A 12,504-nucleotide genomic window follows, 5' to 3' on the forward strand; every position below is an offset into this window, starting at 1 on the left:
ATATAATACATAATAATACGGTAAATTTTATTGTACGCATGTTTATAAAAACAAGGCAGAGCGAGAGTAGCAGAGTAAGAGCACCAGAGCGAAAGAAGCACTAGTGTGTTGTTATTGGCTAGAAACATGAAATTAATTATGTGGAGCCACCTTAAATAAGAAGCCATAAAAGGAAGCTTTTTGGTACTTTTTAGTTTTTTTTAAGGTAGTTTTTGAATTTTCTATAATATTGCATCTAGAAACATGAATTTCAGCATGTTGAGCTCGAAGAAAGTGCTGTAAAAGAGAACATTTTGGTACTGATTGTTTTTTAACACACCATGGTGAAGGGTATATAAGAATCGGCACTGCCGAATATAGAATATATTGTTTTGTCGTTATACCGGATAATATATAAGAAAATATTTGAGTTAATTAATTTCAATATGTTAGGAAATTATTTAAAAAAATCGAAAAGGAATTTCGAAAACGATTTTTGATTTACTTTTGTAATCGTTTATTTATAAGTGTAAGAATTAATAAAAACATATTTATTATTTTTTTTTTTTCAAGTTCTAATACAAGAAGAAATGGGTATGCATCCAGATTCTCAATTACCCAGCCATGTTTATTTGAACGCATCAGCATTTCACCCTGATATATTTATATCGTCACAAACATCTGTACCATTGAACTCAGCAGCTACAATGATAAATTCATCAAGTAACAAGTAGTGTATTATAATCTTGTAAAACTCAAATTAGTATTTTTTAAAGCATTTTTTTATTTCTATAGAAAACGAAAAAAAGAACAAAGTATTTCTTCGTTTGCTGTAAATAATTTTTCGTCTAATCAAAGTGTAAATGTTTTAAATAACGAGATCAAAGGTAATTCCAATTTAATGCCTAGTACTAGTGATACATTAGCTTCAGTTATGAACTCATCAAAAATACCGCCAACCATTCAACGCAACCAAAAATATCAGCCGGCAATATCGATACCAAATTTTTTTCAGTCATCACCTACTTCGTTAAATAAATGTGTCCCCAGTAACGCTGGCCGAAGAGGCGATGTTATACTAGAGGAGACTATGAAACCTAGGCGCTGGGAACAGAAGCAAGTACAAATTAAAACAATGGAAGGGGAATTCAGTGTTACAATGTGGGCATCAGGCATATCCGATGATGAAGAAGATCAAGAGGAAGCTGTAAATATTAATAGCGAAAATTCAGATTGTCACAATGATATAAATCAGGATTATTTAAAATATTCTAATCGTTGTACAAATGCCAATGTATTTACAACAGCTGTTACGACACCAGCCACATTACCCGCCACTTTACTTGATAATGCTTGTAATTTACAACCCGAAGTATTACACCAGCATCTTTTGATGCAGCAACAGCAACATCATCTTATGATTGACGATGCTGCATCCACTGTTAATAACACACTGACAGTTTCTCACAATTTACCTGCTGCTGTTAATTTAAATATCACTGACAGCAAAAAATCACAAAATATTTGCTCACGTACCAATCCCTACACAGATAAATCAAAGAGAATAATTGCACCCAATAATAATGGACATCAAATTAATTCCTCTAATGCTCTTAAACAACCCACGATAACCACCAATACTTTGATAACAGCAGCATCTACGGCATCTTCAACGGACATTGTCAATCCTTCAACGCTGTTAACGAATATTAATGAAACTAGTAATTCAACCTTGACAAGCATTACTTCCGATGAGGATGCTTCCTCTAATACTGTTCAAATACACACCTTAAATAGAAATAACCCAACGGCGAATACTTTACTAATGACTGGATCACAAAATGGTCGCCTTTTATCTATGGGTGTAGTTTTGCAAAACATAAATAATGATCAATCAAAAAATTCAACATTAACAACGCCACCTCCATTAAGCTACAACTCAAACGATACCTCATCGAGCAACACTGCCGCAACGAATGAATCTAATAATTCTTCTAACGTTGTTAACCATGTAGCTCCAAATCCTCCAGACAAAAAAATCGCCTGCCCTCATAAGGGTTGCAATAAGTTATTTCGTGATAATTCCGCTATGCGAAAACACTTACACACGCATGGACCTCGTGTTCATGTATGTTCAGAATGTGGAAAAGCATTTGTAGAAAGTTCAAAGTTAAAACGACATCAATTAGTGCACACAGGAGAAAAACCATTTCAATGTACTTTCGAAGGATGTGGTAAACGGTTTTCATTGGATTTTAATTTAAGGTAAGAAACTAAAATTGTTCATACTATGTATTCAGTGGCGGAAAAAAATAATCATCCAAACTATCTTTTAGAATTTCATGGCTAATGTCAGAAATGGAAGGTTATTCAAATGATCGATCGGTTTATTGATAAATTTTTGTAGATTAATCGCTTAATAAACCGATTATTAAAAACAATTTAATACTATTAACCGATCTCTTAGTTATTGCTTTATTATTTATACAGCAACACTTTAGATACGTAAGCAGAAATCGTATAAACAATGATATAGCCTTTACTTCACAACTCAATGAAGCCAACAGCATCCAAACATACAAAACAAAATACACAGCTAAATAAAACCAAATACATCTACACTCACGTGTACATCTAATATACAGTGTTGTTGTTGCTTATTTAATAAAGCATGAAAAAATGACTTTTATGAAATTTTCAGAGGTTGTCTCGGATTTTTGCTCATATCTCTGTTATTTACCGACCGATTTTGCTGATTAGCAATCTTCTCGAAAGCATGTCTAACAGAATTATTGATGATTCGGATCTCGCCGAAATCTAGGGTCCTCTAAAAACAGATTTCAACAGACAGACGGACATGGCTTAATCGACTCCGCTATCTATAAGGATTCAGAATATATATACTTTATAGGGTCGGAAAATTATATTATAGAAATTACAAACGGAATGACAAACTTATATATACCCTTCTTACAAATGTGAAGGGTATAAAAATGGAACGGATTTGCAATAGGGGCCAGATTCATATATCTGAGAAACAGTTACAGGTAGAATCCTGAAATTTTGCATGAACAATTTTGACATCTATAAGTTATAAATTGGCGTATTAGCAATAAGGGACGTGACACTCCCCATATGAGTTAAGTACAAAAATTCGTATATTTTCGAAGAACTACTTTGCCATCTATGAGAACATTAGTGTAATTAATTGGCGGATTAGGAATAGGGGGGCTGGCCTCCGTTAGGTTAGTGGTTAGTGTTCTAGTCTGGTAGACCGGAGGTGGTGGGTTCGATTCCCACCCGTGGCACTGGATAAGGAGCGCACAACAGGCCCTATAGAGGCATAGGTGTATTTCTTCGGATTTGATGTGCATACATCCTCCTTTCAAACTAACTAACTAGGAATAGGGGGCTTGACACCCCCATATGAATTAAGTACAAAAATTCGTATATATGAGAATTTATTAGAGATAGAATCATCAAATTTTGCAAAAACAATTTTGACATCCATGTGAACTAACTGTAGAAATAGTTGCTTTATAATAAATATGAACATTTTTTTAAGAATTAAAAATAAATACAAAAAGTCGTAAATCTGGGAATATATGTATAACAGCTACAAAAAATGTATATGGGAATGTGGTTTTTTGTTAGAGTGCTATAATCAGATGAGCCGAATCTTCACTACCCACCACCAGCTACTTTTATATTAATACTTTTCTAATTGCTCAAATATTTATAGAAATAAGTAGAGCAAAATATGGACCGATCGATAACCAATTTTATATTGTAATTTATGTATATAAGAGCAATATTTTGCTAAATGTATGTATATCAATATTTGGTAATGAGTTATGTGCGTTTAAGTGATTTTCGGGGACCTTGTATTGCAGCTATGTCCAATTATGAACCGATCCAGAAAATTTTTTTCTAAATGAATTCTATTGACATATGATTTTAATTTGTAAAATTTTGTGAAGATATCGATATTGTGACGGAAGTTATTAAAAAAACCGTTTTCCGGGAATATGTACTTTTGTACGGGAGGTATATGAAATTGTGTACCGATTCTGGCAATTTTCAGCAGTGATCAAGCGTAGAAATGAATGTGTGGTAATCTTCATGTAATTATTTTGCACAGTTTTGGAGAAAATTACATCAGAATGTGTATAAAATGCTTATTTTTTTCGATGTAGTTTTATATTTTGATTCATAATTTTTCCCTATGTAAACCGATTTTGCTCGTTTTCAATACTAAACTGCCTAGGATAATAGTGAATTTTTTTGTCCGAATTTCATCAAGTAACGCAGCTTCGTGTTTACGTGAGCATGTTTTATGCAGACAGACGGATAGACGGACATAGCTAAATCGACTCAGAAATTGATGAGGACCCAGAATATATACTTTGTTGGATCTGTAATGAATATTCCTAGGTGTTACACACGAAATGACAAAATTATGTATACCACTATTACCACTGATGGTTGTGGAGGGTATAAAAATAAAGTTAAAAAACAAATCAAATTCTTTATTTTTTTAAATAATCCCTATTTTTAATATACTGACTGGTGTAGGATATCATATGGTCGGCTATGCCCGACTATACATTCATACGTGTTTTTAAATTTTATTTAATAAATTTTACATAAAAAATTTTCTTTTAAGCCCTAACTTTAACTACAAATCATAACTTAAATTAAAAACATCAAACGTAAACAAGTCAATTTATTTCCTTGTGCGGAATTTTGAAAATCAATATCATACTATATCATGTTTCTATGTTCAATGTTAAAAATCTGTGAATGTCCCCTTTCTATAAGGACTCTATAAGTTTCATTTTGTGATTTTAGTATCAATATTACAGACAATTAAAAACTAGTCAGATATACATATTATTGTTGAATAAAATTGTGGACATTTACGTGAAATTTTGGTGGGGGCTTTTCATAGGAACTTGGGTCATATGAGGACCTATTATTATGGAATTCGTGATGGTCATCAAGTCTTGTACGCTCAAACCTCGTTTTATGCGTATTTTTTATGCGAATTTCAATTAGAGCGGTTTCAAAATTCTAAAATTTTTGTTTGCAAAAATAATTTTGAGAAAAATGTTGGTAGACATACATCGAAAAAAATTTCTCAACAGAGTACTACTACTGATTTTTTACCAATTCTGGTTCGGATATATAAAGTATTGTTCAAATCTTTTATACACGAAGAATTATTTTTTTATTTTTAAGAAATCTGGTATATATACTTCAATATTTGAAATTTGTATTGTGTTGTTATTTGTTACCTTTATTTTTCATAATTTTTTAATAATTTTTCAGTAAGTAGTTAAATTTTTTTTTGATTTTTTTATGCGATTTTGATTGACTTTTGAGGGAATAATTTGAAAAAGTGCGTTTTTTTATTAAAAACCCAATTGCTATTTTTTATTTTCTGATTGCTAAATTTATGTTCCGGGCCATACATGCTTAATTTCACGTTTCTAGGTTCAATATTATATAGTATCAAAAAAAAAAACTCTTTTATCAAATCTCATTTAATCTGGTCCATACATGCTTATTTTCATGTTTCTAGGTTCATTGTTACAGAAATTTCGAAAAGTGTCTTTTGAAGAACGATAAAATACCAAAAACGCCCCTTTTATGTGATCTCACTTAATATTATAGAAATTTTTAAAACTACCTTTTGAAGAACGAAAAGCGCCATAATGTTCCCTATTAGAGGTTCTCACGTAATCCGGGCAATACATGTTTAATTTCATATTTCTAGGTTCAATATTATACAAAAAATCAAGAAGTAAATTTTTCATGCTTCCAGGTCCAATATTATACAAATTTCAAAAGGTACTTTTTAAGAAATGAAAAATTATCAAAAAGACCCCTTTTATGGGTCCTCACTTAATGAGGGCCATACATGCTTAATTTCATGTTTCTAGGTATTATAGAAATTTTAAAAACCTACAAATAAGTCTCCTTTTATGCAAAAAGTACCAAAAGTAAGTACATTTTTACCCCTTAAACGTCCGAATATCCGAAAAGTACTAAATTCGTATTTTTATTTTTTCATTAAGTTATGAATTAGCCAAAAATATTTTTTGTATGATCTTTGGTTTAAAAGAAACATGAGGTGCAAAAAAAAAAATACCAAAATACAGTTTTTACCCGTTTTTCTCTAAAGGTACTAAATTCGTATTTTTATTTTTTCATTAAGTTATGAATTAGCCAAAAATATTTTTTGTATGATCTTTGGTTTAAAAGAAACATGAGGTGCAAAAAAATACCAAAATACAGTTTTTACCCGTTTTTCCCTAAAGGGGCCGAAATAAGTAACGACGATAAGCATTAAACTTCTTTTGTATATTATCTAGTTTAGGAGATCATGAATAACTTTAACATCCATGTAAATATTTTAAGTAATAATGAAAGGATCCCATATTAATTAAATACAAAAATTCGTTTATCGTGGAAACTATTACTGTTAGAATCTTAAATTTTTGCACAAATAACTTTAACATCCATGTAAACATTTTGGATAATAAATTGGCGGACTACCCATGAGGGGAGCGGCACCTCCCATATAAATTAAATACAATAATTCGTTTATCTTGGAAACTATTACAGTTAAAATCTTAAATTTTTGCACGAAAAACTTCAACATCCATGTAAACATTTTGGATAATAAATTGGCGGTCTACCCATGAGGGGAGCGGCACCTTCCATATAAATTAAATACAAAAATTCGTTTATCTTGGAAACTATTACAGTTAGAATCATAAATTTTTGCACCAATAACTTCAACATCCATGTAAACATTCTGGGTAATAAATTGGCGGACTACCCATGAGGGGATCGCACCTTCCATATTAATTAAATACAAAAATTCGTTTATCTTGAGATAATGTAACAGTTAGATTCCTAAAATTTTGTCAAAGCCACTGTAGTATCAATATTATTATTTACGATAAAATGTGGGAGGACTGGCATTAGGGGTCGTGGCACCTTCCATATAAATTAAATACAAAAATTCGTTTATATTGGAATTATACAACTTATACAACTAAATTCTTGAAATTTTGCACGAAGAACTTTAATATTCAGAGCAAACTTTCATCTGAGAGATTTTGCAGCGCCCATATGAATAAAATAAAAAAAATCGTATATCTGAGAAACTATTAGAGTATTACGATCGAACTTTTAATGGGGACTATGAATAAAATACAAAATATTGTTTATCTAGGAAAATATAGAACTAGGTTCATCAAATTTTGCATATATATTACATTACCATTCATCTAAACATTTTGAGGATAAAGGGCGGACTTTAATCTGGGGAGCTTTGAAGCTCCCACATGAATTAAATAGAAATAATCTATGAAACTATTAGAGCTAGAATCCTCAAATTTTATATAAATAAATTTGACATTCATGTGAACATTTAGAAAATAACGGGCGCAATTTCAGTAGGGAGCTTGGCACCACATATCTGAATTAAATACAAAATTTTGTATATCTTGAAAACTTTTAGATAATTGAAATTTTTCATAGATAGATAGAAATTGGCGAACTTGTAATAATTTGCTTGGCATCTCTCATATGTAACATATTGTTAATCTGGAATACTATTGTGGTTGTAATTTTCAAAATCGTTAAGTGGGTTTTTTTATTTATACTAAAGGGTAAAAAAATATTGTATATCCCAAGGCATTAGAATTATAATTATTCTTTAATACTAAAGGTATATATTAAATTTTAGCAAGTAAGAAGTAAATATATAATTAATGTATTATTTTAGAATTTAAATGAAATATATTGTCATCAAGATAAATTTTAATAAACCTTTATTTTTGATTATTATGAATTTAATTTCGATAGGGGTAGCGAAGCACACCGGGTATTGGCTAGTTTAGTATATTCTAAAATATTAGGTTATAAATAGAAATGTAGTAAAAGATATCAATATGAGTTGGATGAACATTTCAGTTAAATACAATGTTTTTTTTTACTAATAATACATTTTGGATGAAAAATTTACTGATTACTGAAAAAAATGTCTGTAAGATTTGCATTACCATGTTTTTTTTACTGATTTCTGAAAAATTTATTCTAATTTACTGTAAATGTTTTCAGTAATCAGTAAGAATTTACCAAATACTGAAGTTGTGTAATGAAACAATAGTTTAAGACGTTAGTGTTATAATTGCTTCCATTTAGTTTATTCATGATTTATAATATATATTATAAATCACTTTGTAAGTCTGTTTGTTCGTCAATCACGCCTAAAAAACTGTACCGATTTTCGTGAAATTTGGAACATTGGTAGATCTATTTTCGGAGGGTTTTATAGGCTATATCGTTTTTCAAAAGTTGGACTAGGAAGGCGCAAAGATAGGTGAAAAGCAGTCAAAATTAGTACTTTTGAAGATAAATACCAATTATTGTCTTTATTAGACCCAAAATATATTTCATTAATCTTTTTAAAGTTTCAAAAATATAAATTAGCATAGTACTGTTGCGAAAGTTAGACCAAAAGGGGACAAAAAAAGGGATTCTGTATATCCTAAAGACACTAAATTTTAAATATTATAAAAGCGGTTAAAATTAGTACTTTTGAGCATAAACACCAATTATTTTCTTAACTTAAATATAACTAACATATATTCCATTAAATATTGTTCACAAAAAAATTATAAGGAATTTCTTCATAAGGAGACTTTAAGAATTTTGAATGAATATAAAGGTATGTATAATTATTGAGGCAATTGAGACAACGCCATTTCTTTATATTTACTTTTTAAATTATATAGAAGCTTATTTTCACACAATTTTATCTTATTTATGTTTTGTTGCGTCCATGTATTTAGCTTTGCGTCTTATAATAAGATATCGCCTTTGTGCGATTATTGCTTGATAACTTTATAAATAAGTTATTATAAGTCGCTTTTTAGCTCAGGAATTGCTAAGTAATATATAAGTTTAGACTTGAAGTTTAAGCTTAATAAATCAATTTAGATATCCGTGTTAAGTATTGTTCAATTCCTATTCAGACCATAGTTGAGCTTGATTTAATATAAACATCTTATTACATTTAACAAGATACAAATTTCTGAACCAATATGTAAGTTATTGGCATTGTCACTATCTGAAGACTATAAAAAAATAAAAAAAAACTTCTTTTAAAAAATGGAACAAATATTACAGTTTCGCTTTTTAATAAATCAATTTCATGAAATTGCTATTAAATATCGAATGTGAACACTATACCTTGTTTAAAATTGTCCATAAAAATACATCATAAATAACTTCGGGTGTTTAAATAGCTAAATGATGCTGATGAAAAATCGATTCGGGACAATTACCAAAAATTTTAAATTTTCAGAACAAAAAGTGTATTTTCTCATGTTATCGAGTAAAAAATATATTATTTATTTTATTATTTTTCTCTTTAGTATTTTTTATTAATTCGTTATTTACACAACCTAGCCCAATTTTAATTAAACTATTTACTAATTTAAAATATGAAACAAATATACATTGATATTTTAAATGTTTATGAAAAATTAATAAACAATAAACAATAAACGTATAAACCATATACACACCTTAATAATAAAACCTGCAAAAATTAACAAACAATTTTAATGAATTAAAAAAAAGTTTCTAACTTATATATAACAAACGAAATATAAATATTTTATTTTAATTTTATTTTAACTAAACTTTCGTATCGTAAAGGAAAAAAAAAGTATTTTAAAACTTTTTCATTATTGAAGATAAAAAAGCAAAAATCTACTTCTAAAAATTTTTATCAAAACTTCTTTATGTGTAAGTAATCTATACCATCAATAATTTTTTAATAAGATTTTTTTTTTTTAGATTTTGCTAAGGCAACATAACTTTTTACCGCATGGGATAAAATTAAATAAAAAAAATTGTGTGCGTTATGTCTCAACATTAAATTTATTTTTGTTGTAAAAAACAATTATTTTTTGAAATTAGCAATACAATAAATCGCTTCTATTTGTTTTATAATTTAAGGCCCAATTTCAAAAACTGCATTCAATCCTTTCAAAATTAAAATTGTTTACGACATATGATTTTATTTTAGATATATATTAGATTCGGAATATATATAACACGCTTACACCGAAATAACAGCTAAAATATTTATTCAGCATACTACCTCTGCATAAAAATTAATCGTTTCACTTATAGTTATTGTTTAAGTTAAGACAATTTTTATATGAGAACTGTCAACTAGACATGTAGCCAATAAGCTCCCAAAAGAATATTAATTATTTGTCACTTACCGACGACGATATTGCCATTAATAAATCTGTAAAAAAACAGACAAATCATTCTATTCAGTACGCCCCATACCTTTTCGTATATTCTCTATTGAATTGAGATCGAGAAATTATACTGGGTACTGCAAACATGTCAATCCCGCTCGCTTACATGCATCTCATTTTTTTTCCTTAATTATTTAAGAGCATATTTTGATAGCTATCGATAACTGATCCATTTGTACATCAACCTTGCTTACGAAACCACCAATGCGTAAATACATTTTACTTCAAATATAAACCTATTAAATTTCTATTACTATCTTTTATTCGTGCAGATAAAGCCAATGTGTTCCTAAGGGAAAGTGTATGATATTTATGGCATTTTCTTGGCGTGCTGTGGATTCTATATTGATGTTGAATACTTAAGTAAAAAATCAGAGGACAAAAGTTCAATAGTTAAAGTTAAATGGCGTAAAAGTGAAATATTTATGTCATGAAATTTCTAGTGGGTTCTGATGAAGATTAAGTCCAGGAGAAGGAATATTATCGTAATGCGCAAATATTCTACAAAATATGAAATTTTAAATAAAATGGGATTTTTGTTTTTAATTTTTTAATGATTTTTTTTATTATGTTTTAAATGTGACAATATATTTCATTTAAATTCAAAAATAATACATTAATGATCAATTTATTTCCTACTTGCTAAAATTTTATATACACTTTTATTCTTAAAAAATAATTCAGTACAAATAAAAAACCCACTTAAAGATTTTGAAAAATCTAACCACAATAGTTTTCCAGATTAACAATATGTTACATATGAGAGATGCAAAGCAAATTATTGCAAGTTCGCCAATTTTTTTTCTTTCATTTTCACATTTTCTAAATGTTCACATGAATGTCAAATTCATTCATATAAAATTTTAAGTTCGCTCGTTATACTCTAAAGGTTCAGATGAATGTCAAAATTCTTCAAGTAAAATTTAAAGATTCTCGCTCTAATAGATTCTCAGATATACGAATTTTTCTATTTTATTTATATGGGGACTCAAAGCACCCCAGATGAAAGTCAGCTCACTTTTCTTAAAAATGTTCAGATGAATATTATAGTTATTTGTGCAAAATTTTAAGAATTTCGTTGTATTAGTTTCCCAGACAAACTAATTTTTGTATTAATTTAATATGGAAGGTGCCGCTCCCCTCATGGGTAATCCGTCAATTTATTCCAAAAAAGTTTACATGGATGTTAAAATTATTCGTGTAAAATTTTAAGATTCTATCTGTAATAGTTTCGAAGATAAACGAATTTTTGTATTTAATTTATATGGGAGGTGCCACACCCCTTAACTCTAGACCGCACACATTTTATCCTAAATAATCATATTGACACTAAAGTGGCTCCGACAAAATTTGAGTACTCTAACTGTTATATTATCACAAATATACAAATTTTATATTTTCTTAATGTGGGCGTGGTTCCTCGCCCACTTAAAATTCCAAAATAAAAAGTTGCTTATTATCTATTCCAGACATACAGGAATACGCAGTGAAAATTTCATGAAAATCGGTTCAGCAGTCTATAACTTTCAAACAAACTCATATTCATTTTTATATATATAAAAGAAGATAGGAGAAGAAGATATCGATAAAAATAAACAAATATTATCATTAAGTATTATTATTTTATTTGTTATTATTTATATACCCTACACCACTTTAGTTGGGAGGGTACATTGGATTTGTGCACAATAATATTGGTCCTATACCCACCTTAAAGTATACCAATCGGCTCAGAATCATTTTCTGAGTCGATTTAGCTATGCCCGTCCGTCTGTCCGTCAATGTAAACCTTGACAGCAATTTTGAAGTTAATTGAATGAAATTTGGTACATGATCTTCTATTGCTCCAGGGACAACCCTATTAGTTAAGATCGGTCCATTATTTCACCTAGACCCCATACAACTGTACCCCCGAATATGGATTGTAAACCTTGTAATCAAACTACAGGTCGCAATATTTTAGATAATTCAATGAAATTTGGCACATGATCTTTTATGGTACTGTAGACGAAGCCTATTGAAAATAGTTAACATCGGTCCATTATTTCACCTAGGCCCCATAAAACTGTACCCGCCAAATAGGGCTTTTAAGTTCATAATTACGTTTAATATACTTGTGTCTCGACAAAAAGCTGCAAAACCAAGATCTATACTAGCCTTGATGACC

General features: G+C 29.3%; 1 protein-coding gene across 4 annotated transcripts in view; it reads left to right on the forward strand.

Moving 5' to 3' along the window:
- Window positions 1–10,883, forward strand: part of LOC111675078 (polycomb protein PHO) — a 56,891-nt gene extending 46,008 nt beyond the window's left edge. For 2 of the 4 annotated variants that reach the window (XM_046945322.1, XM_046945316.1), the window contains exons 3-5: window positions 553–709; window positions 775–2,244; window positions 2,316–2,436. In XM_046945322.1, the coding sequence (XP_046801278.1) occupies window positions 553–709; window positions 775–2,244; window positions 2,316–2,373 (1,685 nt within the window). In that variant the 3' untranslated portion in view covers window positions 2,374–2,436. Of the gene's footprint in view, window positions 1–552; window positions 710–774; window positions 2,245–2,315; window positions 2,440–10,609 lie in introns of those variants that run through there. The other 2 variants (XM_046945382.1, XM_046945342.1) reach the window with 2 other exon arrangements.
- Window positions 10,884–12,504: the final 1,621 nt, after the last annotated feature.

Source organism: Lucilia cuprina, chromosome X (assembly GCF_022045245.1).
Source record: "Lucilia cuprina isolate Lc7/37 chromosome X, ASM2204524v1, whole genome shotgun sequence".
Classification (NCBI taxonomy): Eukaryota; Metazoa; Arthropoda; class Insecta; order Diptera; family Calliphoridae; genus Lucilia; species Lucilia cuprina.